The following is a 14,926-nucleotide window of genomic DNA, read 5'->3' on the forward strand; positions in this document are numbered from 1 at the left end:
TTGGAGAGTATATAAATACCAGCGCCAATGTGTTTTCTCTCTCTGTTTTTTTTTTTACCCATACGTGAATACAAAGCCTTGCGTTGCCATAGACCATAAACAGCCAATGCTCGAGTACTCACGACCCCCTTTCTCTTCAAAGTTTACTCACCGAAAAAAGCCAAGTAGATGTTTCGCACTTTGCAATCAGTATAGCTGTTTCACCCGTAATATAGACTTTGTTTGCAAGTTTATATATACATTGTATACTGATCGAGGTGCTTATTTGGAAACATAACCACAGTCACTTGTATTGAATTCAGAAGTATTTTCTGCTGGATTTTTATTCAGAGACGACCACAATTATCATTACTACTAACATCGATAAATTAATTCGAGATATGTGTAATTCCTAATTGGAATTCTTGTCCAAACGTCAGATGATTGATATCCGATTTTTTTAATTGGTTGGCAGTGGCGTCAATTTGCAACTATTCAGATGTGATTTTTATCTAAAGCGTTTTGCGCAGACAAGTAATTTGAATCAGCAGGTGATTAGAGTGAATGCTGACTTTGCATGCAGTTTTGACGGATCTTCTTAACTTCGCAAATCGTTATCAGGGTTATCGGGATAACTTATTTTACAAAATAAATTTTCTAACTTGGAGCTAACAACAACAGTATCAGCAGCTTCAACATTGACGTTTTGGTTCTACTTGTGTAACGGTTACATTGTAGAATGTAAGACAATCACATCGTGACAAAAACCTTATTGTCTGCTTTTATAAGACTCCTGAAGACTTATCAGATAATCAATTTTACATCACTATTGTATGATTTACTGCTTGAGTTTTTCAGTGAGGAAGTCATTGATTATCTTTATGCTTGGATGCAGTGAACTTCATTCTTCAATAGGGACTTTGATAGGGTCCTTAGGGGCGCTTCATTGTTCTCTAGGACAGTTGTTAATGATGAGGCCTTATAGAAGATTAGAGATCGAAGCAGATGTTTGGCAACGCGTTTCCATAACGCAACATCTTAACAGTGCGAGATACTGCAGCGTTTAATATCGAGGAGAATTTTATCAGAGTTAGTTGATACTTCAATTATAAAAGTCATAAAGAAGTATGATATTTCGACGAGTTCTTCGACCCAGCTTTAATTCTCCCGCGATGCTCTAGTAATCCTCCGTTGCTAGGTATACACGGCATTTTATTCAGCGCTGAGAGCGGAAGACCGCACGAACTCTTTTTCTTTACGAGCATGACGAGGGAAGGGTTCTTTTCTTTCAAGCTTTTGAGTGGATATTCTATTTGAACGAACAGTCGGTCAGTAGCTGCATTCGCAATGGCTGGAAGAATAACCTTAAAATGAGTTGATATATCAAGCTACCTTCGGAGTTTGATTAATAGTGTGGAATATTTCACCGTCAAGTGGCATATACAGTATTTGGATATTTCACGCGAGGAAAATCAAGTTTCCATGGGTTAGTAAAAACTATCACCCGAATGGTTGCAGACGACGAATACTCTAGCAGGGAGGAACGCGTCTCCAAAAACACTCCAGGAAATATCAAGATTATGCATCTTCCAAGGTAATATACAATTGTCAAAATAATATTGCTGCTCATAACTATAGGTTATACTGTAAAAACACACACCTAATTTTCTACCGAGAACCCATTAAACTGATCGCGTTTATTCACATTTACACTGTATGCCCCGGGAGTATGCCAATTGGTCAGAATGGTAAAAATATCGTGAATTTAGATGTGTATTTGAGTTTTTACAGACGTCTGCTAATCAGAAATTATTGTTTACGGCCTACATTTAACGTCTCTATCCGAAGAAGCCGATCCTCGAACGTCTAAATCACTTAGGTTTGAAGTTTGCCAATAACTCAGCTCTTGGATTTACACTGGCGCATGTCACAATCATAACAACGCCAAGTTAAAACTTAGAAGTAAAAATCCCGAAGGCCAAATTAATCAGCCCTTCTGAAGTTAAGATCTAAGCTCCGGTAGAAACAAAAACAGCCTTGCAGCAAGTTGCCAGATATTTACCATATTTTTTTTATAATGCATTCCTGTCTCCAAGAATTTCCACCGTAAGTGCTTAATACATTTTTCTTCACCGTTAATCTGGGTCTTTTGTAAATCAAACGTTATTAACATTGGGATTGACAAATTACAAATTCCCCATAAAGTACGGTGATAGTAAGTACTGCTATAAATGCTATTACTATTACTATTACTACTGCTGCTGTTACTACTACTACTACAACTACTTCCAGTCTACCACATGTAATTCTTTACTCAAAGGGTCCCCAATAAACAACGGTATTTTATAACTTTGCTGCAGTTGCCATATTCTTTTTTTTCTTCTTCTTCTATTTCAGTATGAAACATATTTTGATTATTTGTTCTTTTTCACTTCATTTGATGGTAGTGGTACATAGATCGATACCATCATGCACCTTTGAGTATTTCACTTCATTGCCTGGATCGCAAACACCAATTGTAATTTGACTTACGGATAAAAATCAATAATGAGAAAATTCGAATCCGATCAATGATTTTATTGTCCAATACGGTATGAGTTTGTTTGATTAGACGTGTTAATTTACCAACCCTTATGACATAGCCACACTGGATGCGAAATCGACTCCAGATCGACCAAATATACCAATGGCATACCGTCGGACGGTTTGGAGTCGGTTCGTTGGTGTGACTATAGCTCTGAAAAAAGATTTTAGTCAAAATATCTCGCATCTCCCAACCGCGAGCCTTCTAAACATCTATTTTATTATTATTTTTTGTTTAAAAAATCTACACATCTATTTGTAATTAGTTATCTATAATGATAAAAGCAATTTCATTTATTTGATGTACGATGAAACGGCAATGTGGATAAAATACTTTGCTCAAGGGAATAAGTGCCGTGTATGGGAATCGAACCCCCGATCCTCGGATCTCCAATCAAGCTCCTTAGACCACCCGGCCACTGTACCTCCATCTGTTTTGATATGAACGATACCCTCTCATTTAAAATACCAATCACGTTAAGATGAATTAATAATGTTCTGCAATTCTGAAATGAATGTATGAATCAGAAAAATAAAGTTGGCGTTGTTGCGTGAGCCTGTTATGCAAGGTACATGGGGAGTTACGAATTGATGCAGAGGTTCGAGTTCTGGGCTCCGTAACAAAAAGGTTTGCGATGAATAGCAAATATGAAATAACACTTCTCGTTGGTTCCCAGTCAGTATTTTGCGACATATGCGCGTGTAACAATGATCTTGATTGGTCAATTCATTTAGCGATTGATCGCTAATCTTTGTGTTACGGGGCCCTGGTCACGTCCTCGGAAAGTGAATTCAAAGTTCGGCCTCAGACGTAAAAAAACATTATACGCCTGTGGAAACTTATTACAATAAATATACTTTAACAAATGTTTTAGTGAGTAAACATTATAATTATTTAATTAGACGAGTGAGACAAACATGCCTAAAATAATACATTTATTCATGATTCTTCGCTAACTGTTATCAATAAGAATCTTATATCCGGAAAATGGGCAATAGATGTAACTTGCCGAGTAGTGTTCCAGTGAGCATTGAATCCTATGTCCTTGAAATAAAGAAGAGTAATTAAACATGTAGAAGCTGGCGGCTGAAATTATGATATGCAACATAAGCGCCTGCATACCATTCTGACATTTCACCGACTTTAGCACAGCTGCTATAGCGATACAGACACTTGAGCATTCAACATGTTCAAGGGGATTCGTATACGGGTATGTAGCCAATTCGGATACCCGTTTACTACACATGGGTGGAGGGTGTCAAAATAATGTGAGACGAAACTCCTCTTGTCCATAGCGAAGATAATTTATAGTTGGACCATAAAGGCAGACATGGTATTATTTTTTATGCCTGTCTGGATGACAAAAAGAAAGAAAGAAACAAATAAACAAACAAACACAACGCTTGGAGCGGTAAAATTTCCCTTGGGAGAATTCTGTCAAGTGCCCCTTAGCCGTTATCACCCCTTTTGAATTTTTTTTATCTCAAAGTGGATGTAAGCCCCATAAGTATCCCAGTTTTACATGGGAATCCAAATTTTACACAGGAATAGACAAAAGCTTGTTGATACTGGTGTCCCACTCCCAACTCGCTTAAGAATCCTTAGGAATTCTAAAAACCTATCGAAAGTAAATAGTACGAGCCCTTTTGTTTGTAACTGCCTTACATTAAAAAGGACTTATCATTGAGTTTACTAAAATGCCACAAGGCAGTGAGTTATATTTAGAAATAACTCTTTGTGATAAAATGTCCACTTTTACTCTCCTTGAGTGGAAGGAAGCACCATAAAGAATTTTACCGAAAACAACGGCAAAAGTGAATACATGGGAGACAAATTTCGGATACTACTGGGTTTTGGAAGAAGTTCGCGGTGTTAACAGTTTGGTGTTGATGCCTTGATGGGGCGCCTTTTTTTGCTCGCACCAGCATAGCACCAATGTTAAAGCATAGTTGGTCCTGGAAAAGGGCTATTATGGATTTTGCATGGATCATTTCGTTAACTCGCACTTGGTGCTATAATTTGGTGAATAAAATACAGTGTACGATACCAATGATGTAACTTCTGAAGGTTTCCACGACGAAGAATTCACGGTACACCATGTATCTTTCTTGGGCAAGTGTTGGTCCCGAAAAAGGGCCACCCAATCTCGACGTTTCGACAAGTGTTGTCTTGTCGTCCCCAGAGAGATTGGGTGGTCCTTTTCAGGACCAACACTTGCCCAAGAAAGATACATGGTGTACCGTAAAACCTACTACACTGTACGATACCAATTTCTCCAGGCCAGACCCATAATTAAGTCTTATTAAACTATTTGTTGTAAGTTGTATTTGTGGATATAGTGGCGACCATTTCAGGCATGCCTTTATTATAAAATAACGAAGATTTGATTTTCCTTTTCATTTTGGCTGATTATGGTGTTGCCATAGACACCGGGTCTCAACAAAATACTCTGGAGTTATTGATAAAGAACTTCTGAAAGCATGTCCTCGTTCCAGCACTCCTTCAGCGAGTCCATTGTCAAATACTCCATGATGACGGTCACACCGGCGGGTCCAACTCCTGACCGATCGAAATTGCACCGTTGTTTTGAAGGGCACATCATCGATCGGTTTGGAGTCGGTTTCGGTGGTGTGACTGTAAAATCATAGCTGCAGGGTCGAGTATGGTATTATAAATACATCATTCTATGGAACCCTATTCGTGCATAAAGTTTGAGAAGCCATTCATAACCACGGGTATTTTTTTTCTTTCATTTTCTTTATGTACATGACAGAATACAGACAATGAAATAGAACGCGGGTGGTAAGACTGAATTTGTGAGCCCCTTCTCAAAATATAGCGATTATTTTTATCATAGTCAAATTTCATGCATACTTTTAACAAAGACAGATCTGAACCCGAAAAACGTGCCCGACGATGGATGCTGACAACTTATTAGTGCCGAGTTGATGGCAACCCCCCCCTGGGTCCATTTCATCAAAGTTACCAGCATTGAGGAGTTGTCATTATCCGACAGTTGCCTTGGCAACGTTCAGACACCTCCATTTTTCGGCCTATCAAGCCAATGAAAGTTGTCAGATAATCAAAGTCTACAAATCGGCAGTCATTGATGGAGGCTTGCATTTTCAATGGTTTATGGTCAAGATGATACCGGCCGAGCTACGATTTACGACGATGTCGGTCTGTTACCATGGTTACTGAAATTAGAAAGCAGTATATGTGACAAGTTTTTAAGCACTTTTACGCAACACTTAGCAAAACCTTAGGAAAAATAGAAATATGTACAAAAATTCCATTGAAATATAAATTTGTAACTTTATCACCCTTTATTACAAAATAATGATATGCCAAGTATTTCATATCAGAATTATGATCTCGTACTTCATTCCATCTTCATGGCAAGAAAGAAACAGTCTACTGCCATTGTGTATCTTTGGGCGACCTTCCAAGCGACTTGCTTGAATATCTCAATGTATTTGTCAAAAGAAATTCTGAAAGGGTTTTCTAAACTGTCTGCAGAACAATCCCCAACCCTTTCTTCTACGATGAATGAGAATCGAATACACAGAATGTTAGACCTGCTCAAATAGATAAAACACTCCCGGTGGTGGGGATTGTTGCCACCCTTTCTCTCTAGAGTCTAGACAAAGAACTATACTGGGGCAGAGTAAATGGAAATAAGAGGTTATTAATTGCGAGTTGAAGTAATCAAGAAGAACGTAGAAAATAAAATGTTTGGATTTCATTAGTGTCGAGAACCCCCCCTTCTATTTACTAATCCAATTAAAGAAGATGCATTTGAGCGATGATCTCTTCAGAGCACAGAGAGGATAAATCAATTCCAACAGAATTTTGTTTTTGCGCCATACCTCGTTGTAATTATTTGAAGTATAAATAGCGTTTCAGAGAATAAAAAAGAGAACGTTTTGCATCAATTTTAAGTTTATGAACGTTGAGCTAAAAAGAACTTTTATGGAATCTTTGATTTTGATTGGCTGTTGAGTATTGTTACCATTGTATTTACCATTGAATGGCAAAGTTACTAAAATAATAACTTTTATGCAATGAGACCCGGGTCTTATACAAAATGAATTAATATTGACAATTTTTACTGATTCTAACTTTATTTTATGACGATGTGTCTTCTTAGACTAATGCTACTCTCATACCAGTGAAACCGTCCCCAGATCCAAAAAAAAGTTTTTACGTTACTACCAATGGCATATAATCAGTCGGTTTTGGGTCGGTTTCATTGGTATTTCCATCATCACAGTTACACTCCGTTAACACCTGATTGCGGATTTGAATTTATCTTTTGTTACCATGGTTACATAAGCCTGGAGATATTAATCAAAATGTACAAATTCCCACGTCCAATTTGTGCTATTGATCTTAAATCGAGTTATTCGTCAAAAAATGAAACCGCACAGAATGATCTTTATAAAAAGATCCGAAATGTCGATGGAATTTCAGACATGAGATGTAAAGGACCAATGACTTTTGTCTTTCGATTTATGAGGCGGAATGAAAACTAGGCCGAGAAGGAATTACAATCTCAATCATATCCATCGTGACAAATATCAGTCATTGACGTGAATGATATAAAAGTATGGTTGCTATGGTAACTGGAATAATATGACTGAAAGCAAAGTCGATGCGGCGATGCAAATTCAAAATTTCTGTACCCTACTGTTTGATAACAACCACACATGTTGCTAAATAGAAACCATAAAAGTCATTAATTTTGTCGGGTATCAGCCCGCCCTCGTGAAGCAGAAAAGCTTCCCCTCTCTATGGTAACCAACCATGTGTACACACGTGATCAAATATGGCTGCCGAAGAGTTTGGGGGTAAATGTTTGCTTTGAATTGTTCTCCGCTACACGCTTGTTTAATCATATTCTTTGGCGCATCCCAAGTAATGTTTGCTCAGCTAATAGTTTAAAAGATGTGTTGACGGGGGAGCAGTGGACAGAAGACGGGAGAATGATTTAAAACAGAATATATTTCGCAGTCACTTCACACTTATACAATGGCGGTGGATGAGGGGCTTGGGGCACTGGAACTCCAAAAGTTTCTCGACCCCCCCCCCCTTAAAAAAAAGAGGTGAAAAAAGAGAAATGGTGAATAAAATGTAATTTTTTATAATATTGTGCCGAAATCCCTCACAAAATAGATTGTCACTTAAACAGGTCGAAATCGTTGCTCGTTCCCACTTTTTTTTTGAAATAGAAATTATGCCCCTTCTGCCATGTTGTGACCTTCAAAATATTTGGCTCATTAAGCTTCTTGAATTATTGGGGGGGGGGGTCAAATTATCACCCTTCAATGCACCCGAACGCTCTTGTGGCACTTTTAGGGTGCGGTTATGTTGTACCCTTCAGGTGAGGTATAAATGCTAACTTTTTTACACAAATATTATGCGCCCTAAAAGTTTGCAGAGTCGCAGTCAGAAACAAAAAGTGTATTTTTCTTGCACGATAATCACTTAAGGTGCAAAATTGCATCGAAACAGTTCTTGGAAATATTGCATTTAATGAACAAAATTGATCCCATTTTTTTCTTAACGCGTAGTCATGGTAATAATGTACATCTCAGTTGATGAGTCCATAATATTGTTCCCATCACTGATGTAAAGATCATCTGCATTAAATAAACCACGGAGCTCTCAAAGTTCCATGATAAAACGAAAGCTTGCTAAGTAATAAAGTTGTCAAATTTTAGAAATTTTCATTTAACACGCTTGGCGGGAGGTAATATGCCAGGGGGTATTGTATTCGAATTATCATATGCGGGGGAGGATTAAAGGAAATTCGCTATAAGAATGGGTGAAATATCTTTGGAAATGATATTCATATATTTTTACTCATTCTTTATTCACCATACAAAAGTGTACAAGGAATGAAATGGCCTGCCCGTAAAATTCAATAGATGATATTATGCAAATTTATAGTAAGAAAAAACATGAAAGGTGTAAGATCTTAGGACAGAATGATTAGGCTGATAATTAACGAGGACGTAAATGAGAAAATTCAAATCATAAATGAAATGAGAAACACGCGGATCATGCTTTGCATAGTTGACCAAATAACAGAGCCAAAATTATTACAGACAGTGAAATAAACTTCTTGTATTACCATGAGTAAAGCAATATGGGAGGGCGGCGCATTTTTAAATCAAATAGGCCTGAGGGTGCATTAATCAGACGATCTAAATCCCATTTCAAAACAAAATTCCTTTCATTGCAAATCTTCCTTCTACATACATTTCTCTTGGCTCCATTTTCATATAATTAATTATCTCTTTGTTCAATCCTTCTCTCAGATTGCAAGGCGGTGGGCAGGTGAAATGGAAGCCGACAGAAAAGAAACGTCCGCACCACTCGTCATCCATCCAACTTCCGGCAGTCTACGAAACGTGGAAGGAGCCCTCTCGCGTCAATAGGCGGAGAACGCAAGCTGCTGCAGCAGTTGCCGCCGAGGCGAGACGGTCTTCGAGGAGTGTGCCGACTATCTCGAGAAGAAGCAAGACAGAAAGTAGGCCTCCATTTGATTTAATTTTGTTCATCCTACAGATAGTGAATCAGCAATAATTTTTGCTGATTTTATATTGACCCCGTAATTATACTGCTTAAATTAAAACATGACGCGGGGGGGGGGGGGGGGGGCGATTCGACAAGTATAGCAATGTGATAATTGTATCATACCAATAAATAGACCTGGAGCAAAGATAAAATGTAAGCTTATATAGATTTAGGGAATATTCCCACTAGTGAAAAAGGAATTGTGTATTGATTATGTTATAGGGATAAAAATTTCATGCAATCTGCCTCAACAATTCAATATTTCAAAAGTTTGATATTGTGTCTATCATATGAAAATTAGAAAAGGTGAAAGAAATGATGCGAATTATTGTGTCAGACGAAAACCGTCAGCTTTGATTTTTTAATTGTACGAAATGGAAACTCATTTTAACAAGATTATTACTTTTGCAGTGATTTTCATTAACCAAAGTGTGAAATTGCGACCCAATATAATCTTTTCTGCAGATTTAACTTACATATATTTTTACACCTTTTTTTACAACTAATAGGTCCAGAACGGGTTTCAAACTCCGCCCCTTCTTCCAAACCACTCCCTAGCAACCATGACAGACACAACTCGGATTTAACATCTAAGAAAACCGTCACCCCATCCCGGCTTCCTAAAATTAACACGCTGGTTGAAGGAGGTAATCGCTCTTGTACATGCTATTTTTTCATTTCAAATAATAATTCAAGATAATTAATGACCTAAGTCCATTCCGTAAATGCATCTGCTTGAAACCAAATTGTTTGTGATGGGCTCACATCCCGTAATATTTTTCTATTTCATTTTCCTTGCGTTTTTCGTCTTTTCGCTTCCCCGAGCTCTTCTTCTTTTCTCCCTTCTCTTCTCATTCTGCCTTCTCCTCTCCTTCTTCTTGTCCTCATCTATCTTCATTTATCATATTCATTAACATTCTTTGTTTTTTTTCCTTCCTTCCTTCTTCCTTCCTTTCTTTCTTTCTTTCTTTCTTTTTCTTTCTTTCTTTTCTTTCTATTTTTTCTTTCTTTCTGCTTCTTCATTCATTCATTCATTCTTCCATCCATCCATCCATCCATCCATCCACCGATCGACCGACCATCCATCCATCCATCCATCATTATGCACATTATTTAATGAAATGGTTTCTGTTTAAAATGACTTCAAATAGAACCCTAACCTTTCACCTTTGCCGGCCAGATATACAATGCTCATTTTACTATATACCATTACCGCTGATTTCGACTATTATATAACATTCATTACCCCCCCCCCCCTGAAGATAAACGGACCTTTTTGTTAATATTTTGAAAAAGCATATGATGCTCATTAATTGACAATGAAGAATAAAACATAATGTATTGTAAGTTTTAATCTCCCTCTGCCTCCTCCTTCTAAACTTAAAAGAAAGGAAAGGAACGTTTGGCTACAATTTCCGTCTGAGCATACTTGGTGATCTCTCCAAACATTTTTGTCTATTATGATATACAGTCACACCACGAAACCGTCTCCAGACCGATCAAAGCTTATATCTTTTTTTCAAAAGGCACATTGGTCGGTTTGCATTCGTTTTCCTTAGTGTAACCGGCCCATCAGTTTCTTATGTTCATTTCGACTATGATAATTATTTGTTTTTAGCTCCCGAGTCCAACTCATCGGCCGACTCTCCTACGCAAAAGCAAAAACACAGCAGGCCAAGAGATGCAGGCCATAAAACAACATCTCCGCTTTCTCCTAAGGAACAGAAAACCAATGACATGGCAGTTCATTCAAAAGGAGATAGGTATAAACAAACCGTTTTAATCTTTCGACATGAATTCATTTAATTTATTAATTTAGGCAAACTCATAAGCATATATGTATCAAACACCCTACAAACAAAGAAAGGGCAAGTGGGTTAAAGATTAGGGACATCTAAAAGATATAGTTTAAGATAAATAAATACAGAAATCAACATTTATATGATTATCTTATATTATAAACTTGAGGACTTAAACAATGATTAGATTGATAAAAATCGCCCTCAGCAAGAGTTGATAAAAATTGACAATGATAATGATTACGTAGCTTTTTATGCCAGAAAGTTGAAAACTCGAGCAGATCGATTTCTCTTAACTCTTTTCTGACAAGCAAAAGCAAGAACAAAGACAATCTCGAAACAACAACCTAGCATTATCTTTGTTGTTATTTCTTTTGAATTATCTCTTTATATGGGAAGAGAAATGTACTATTTTGCATTTCTTTTTATACAAACTTAAAACGTCATCGTTTTGTCATAGGAACTTTAATGATTATTGCTCTATTGAATTCTAAAATGGATATACGTATATCATGACAAATCTTCTCCCAAAGATTCAAAGTTAGTTATCATATAGACGTCTTTTTATTCATGTTAGTATATTACGATTAATTTTTTTTCTGATCAAACCAGGTTAAATGGCCATGTAGAAGAAAACAACAACAACGTGTTGCCGAAAGTTGGAAAAGAGAAGACACACTCCAAAAAGCTTCCAACTGATAGTAAACATCACCTTGAAAAGAAAGACAATGTTATTTCAGTGCCAAAGGATGGACCTAGTGTGCGGTTAAAGGCCTCAAATCCAAGCGAGAAAAAGACTGAAGATAAAGATGGCAAAACCAAAGATACGACGAATGAAGGGACGGGAGACTATCAAACGACGAATAGAACTAAAGATGATTATATTGTAAATATTTCTGACAAAAGTGAACAGATTTTAAATGATCTTCCAAAGAGAACATTGGAGAGAACCAAGTCTGATAAGAAGACAACTCTTAGCCATACATCTGTAGCGAAAGCCCGCCAAAATAAAACCACGCATAAATCTAATGACGAGGGTAAAACAAGAATGATAAAAAACGAGACTGTCATGGACGGATCGCACCCAAAAGAGCGACCTCAAACAAATCTCACGAATCAAAGAGTTACGGACGTCAACAGTCCGTCGAAGGCCCCGCCGTCGAGAGCGACGCATAGCAGGATTGGGACAGGCTTCAGTAGCAGAGTGAATCCGCGGTCGAGGTCCAATCAGTTCCGTTCGAAGCCGCCGTTGCAGCGACGTCATACGAAAACCGGTTTCTTCACATCCAGCGGCGAATTCGTGACGAACGACGAGGAAGGGAAACAGAGCGAAGTAAGTGTCGAGACATCGCGCACCAAACGGACAGACGCATCGACGGCAACGCTGAAAAGCAACGTCAGTGGCTCGACGACGTCGGCGATATCGACGACTAGCAGTGAAAATTCGAGGAAACCTCTACGCCGACGTCCGGTCATCATTACGAAGAAGACGCTAGCCAGGCAGAAGTTTTACAATTCGGTGTATAACAACCAACATTATAAGATTCAACGACAGACTGCATTCTTGAAGAAGGTCGAAAATGCTCAACTGAAGATTGATGACGAAAAGGTAAGTTAACATATTTTAATTCACTGAATATGGGATGGACCTGGTGGGTGTTCGTAAGTTAAAAGCAACTTTAAGAACGACTGGTGATCCTTTCTTGTGGTAAAGGGTATAACTTCTTAAAGTCGCTCTTAACTTACAAACAGCTTTATGAAACGGTCCCCAGGGTCGTTTGGCAACAACAATTCCGTTCCCTTTCCAAAATTGTATTCTAGATAACTTTTAAGATGGATACTAAAAAAAATACCAAGAACTAATCAATGTTTTCTCATTGAGCCAGTTCATCTCATTTTCAGAAATTTCAATATAGTTCTACGTTTTACACGATTCAAACAGTGTAATTCAGGGAAACTGTACCAATGACGGGATTTTTGGAAGCCTTTAAGCCTGCCGCCCACTGCAATCTGACTAAAACCCGTTGTTTTTTTACAAGTATAATTTTGCATAATGTATGAAAATTGAATCATATCATATTTTGATTTAAGAATAATCAGAGCAAAGTCCAAATCGTAGTCGAAAGATAAGAATGCTATTACGTGCTCCGATTTGGAATGGAATTCGCTTTGTTCTGGTTTATATAGCTATTATAGTCAAGTTACTTTAGTTCGCATTAGTTCTCATTGTTTATACCTTCTAATTCTAATGCATTATTTCAACTGATGTTGTACTTTAAATTTGACTATGTATTGTTTGATTTTGTTGTGCTTTGTGAACGGAAAATGAATAAATCTAAATCTAAAATTAGGCACACAGTCGAGTAAGATCTAAACTTTTAGTTCTTGTTTTCCCCTCTCTTTGGAATTTTGAACGATATTATTTCAAAGGTTGGTTGTTCATATCAAATGCTATGACATATTTTGGGGGTTAAATTCAGATCGCGAATAGATCGTGTAGTGTTGGACAGGCTTTATGAATTGAAAAACCAATCTGTCTACATCTCTATTTTTAAAAGCGAGATGATTAAGTTCTTTTCGTAAGTGTTTTTGCGGCTAAATATGATTTTTTTCCTTATTCAGAATCGAGAATATATGGATACAAAAAAGAAGAAGTACGAGAGTGTTGTGAGACAATACCAGACGTTGAAACGAATACGAGATAAATTTGACGAGGAACAAGTGAAGAGATTTTCCCGCCAATACGTCTCCTGGCGAAGCGTGGAAGAAGATCGCCTGAACAGACAGAGCTCGCAATATGGGTTACCAGATAACATCTACGAAGATAGGTAGGCCTTTGAGCTGTTTTTCTTTATTTTTGTTTATTCCCGTTTTTTGCAATTTTATCTTGTTCTTCAGAGAATTACTTTATCGAACATTGTGTCAAAGGGGTGATTGATTGGAAGTTTTAAAATTCTTTATCAGAAAGAAAGCTGCTTACCTATCTTTTAATGATATAACAGAAATACAACTTCGGCAACACCTGCAATCATGTCTTCTAAAATATTTGTACATGATTTTTTTATGTTAAAGGAAGACTTTCTCTGAAAGAAAAAAAAAACTGCTTTAAACGTAATTGTGATTTTTATGCTTCGACGCTGGAAAGGGTATGCAATCTTTTGAAGGCCTGATAGTCTATAGTTGAAGGTGGGATTACTCAAATATTTGGTTTCGAAAGGTTGTGCCGCTAGACATAGTCGTTTCCTAGGATCATCTTGGCGGGAAATGAATAAACCAATCTGACTATCCGAGAATGCATTTATGTTTACACATTTAATGTTACTTTAGGACGCGCTTATTTAGGGCTGCCTTTTCTTAATTGTCATTGATTCATTCGATTCCCCCTCATCTCCTTCATTGTGTCTTCATTAAACACCCTGCAGAGTGGATTTGGCGCATAATAAATCATTATAATCATTCTTATTACACACAGATACGACAAGACCTTGAAAGAGATTCCCAAGCTGACGAAACCCAAGTCCAAATCCAACCTGAAATCCGACAAGAAGTTTTCCCGCTTCGCGCGGTGGGTGCAGAACATCCGGCGATTTGAGCGCATCCTGAAACCGAACATTGGAGCCGGTTTGGAAGAATCGATGCTTCGCTCCACCAAAGGGGCTCTCGTAGAAGGGAAAGATATTGTGGAGCTACACCAATCCAGGGATGACTCGTCTGAGAAAGGACAAGGTAACATACGAGGGAAAACTGGTTTATGTTACCTTAGTCTACAAGTAGTTCAGGAACTGTGGACCAGGACCGGGACCACTTTTGAAATATTATTTTTTTTAAAATATCGTCAGCCCCCATCCCATCCACATTCAAAATCAATCCACGTGCCCTCGCAGTAATTTTGTCTAATTCTCAGATAGTTTCATACCACATGGGCCCAACCCATTTGGTCAACTTGGTCGACACTAAACACTCGGTTTAATGCCCAGATAAT

At 37.7% G+C, this 14,926-nt stretch overlaps 1 protein-coding gene across 2 annotated transcripts in view; it reads left to right on the top strand.

The window, feature by feature from the left end:
* LOC121425532 overlaps nucleotides 1-14,926 on the top strand; it is a 28,361-nt gene that overhangs the window by 9,517 nt on the left and 3,918 nt on the right. The window contains exons 1-7 of one of the 2 annotated variants that reach the window (XM_041621611.1): nucleotides 649-1,573; nucleotides 8,887-9,098; nucleotides 9,655-9,792; nucleotides 10,764-10,908; nucleotides 11,557-12,553; nucleotides 13,567-13,772; nucleotides 14,417-14,670. In XM_041621611.1, coding sequence (XP_041477545.1) covers nucleotides 1,488-1,573; nucleotides 8,887-9,098; nucleotides 9,655-9,792; nucleotides 10,764-10,908; nucleotides 11,557-12,553; nucleotides 13,567-13,772; nucleotides 14,417-14,670 — 2,038 coding nt within the window. In that variant the 5' untranslated portion in view covers nucleotides 649-1,487. Of the gene's footprint in view, nucleotides 1-648; nucleotides 1,574-8,886; nucleotides 9,099-9,654; nucleotides 9,793-10,763; nucleotides 10,909-11,556; nucleotides 12,554-13,566; nucleotides 13,773-14,416; nucleotides 14,671-14,926 lie in introns of those variants that run through there. The other variant, XM_041621610.1, reaches the window with a different exon arrangement.

Source organism: Lytechinus variegatus, chromosome 12 (assembly GCF_018143015.1).
Source record: "Lytechinus variegatus isolate NC3 chromosome 12, Lvar_3.0, whole genome shotgun sequence".
NCBI classification, from domain to species: Eukaryota; Metazoa; Echinodermata; class Echinoidea; order Temnopleuroida; family Toxopneustidae; genus Lytechinus; species Lytechinus variegatus.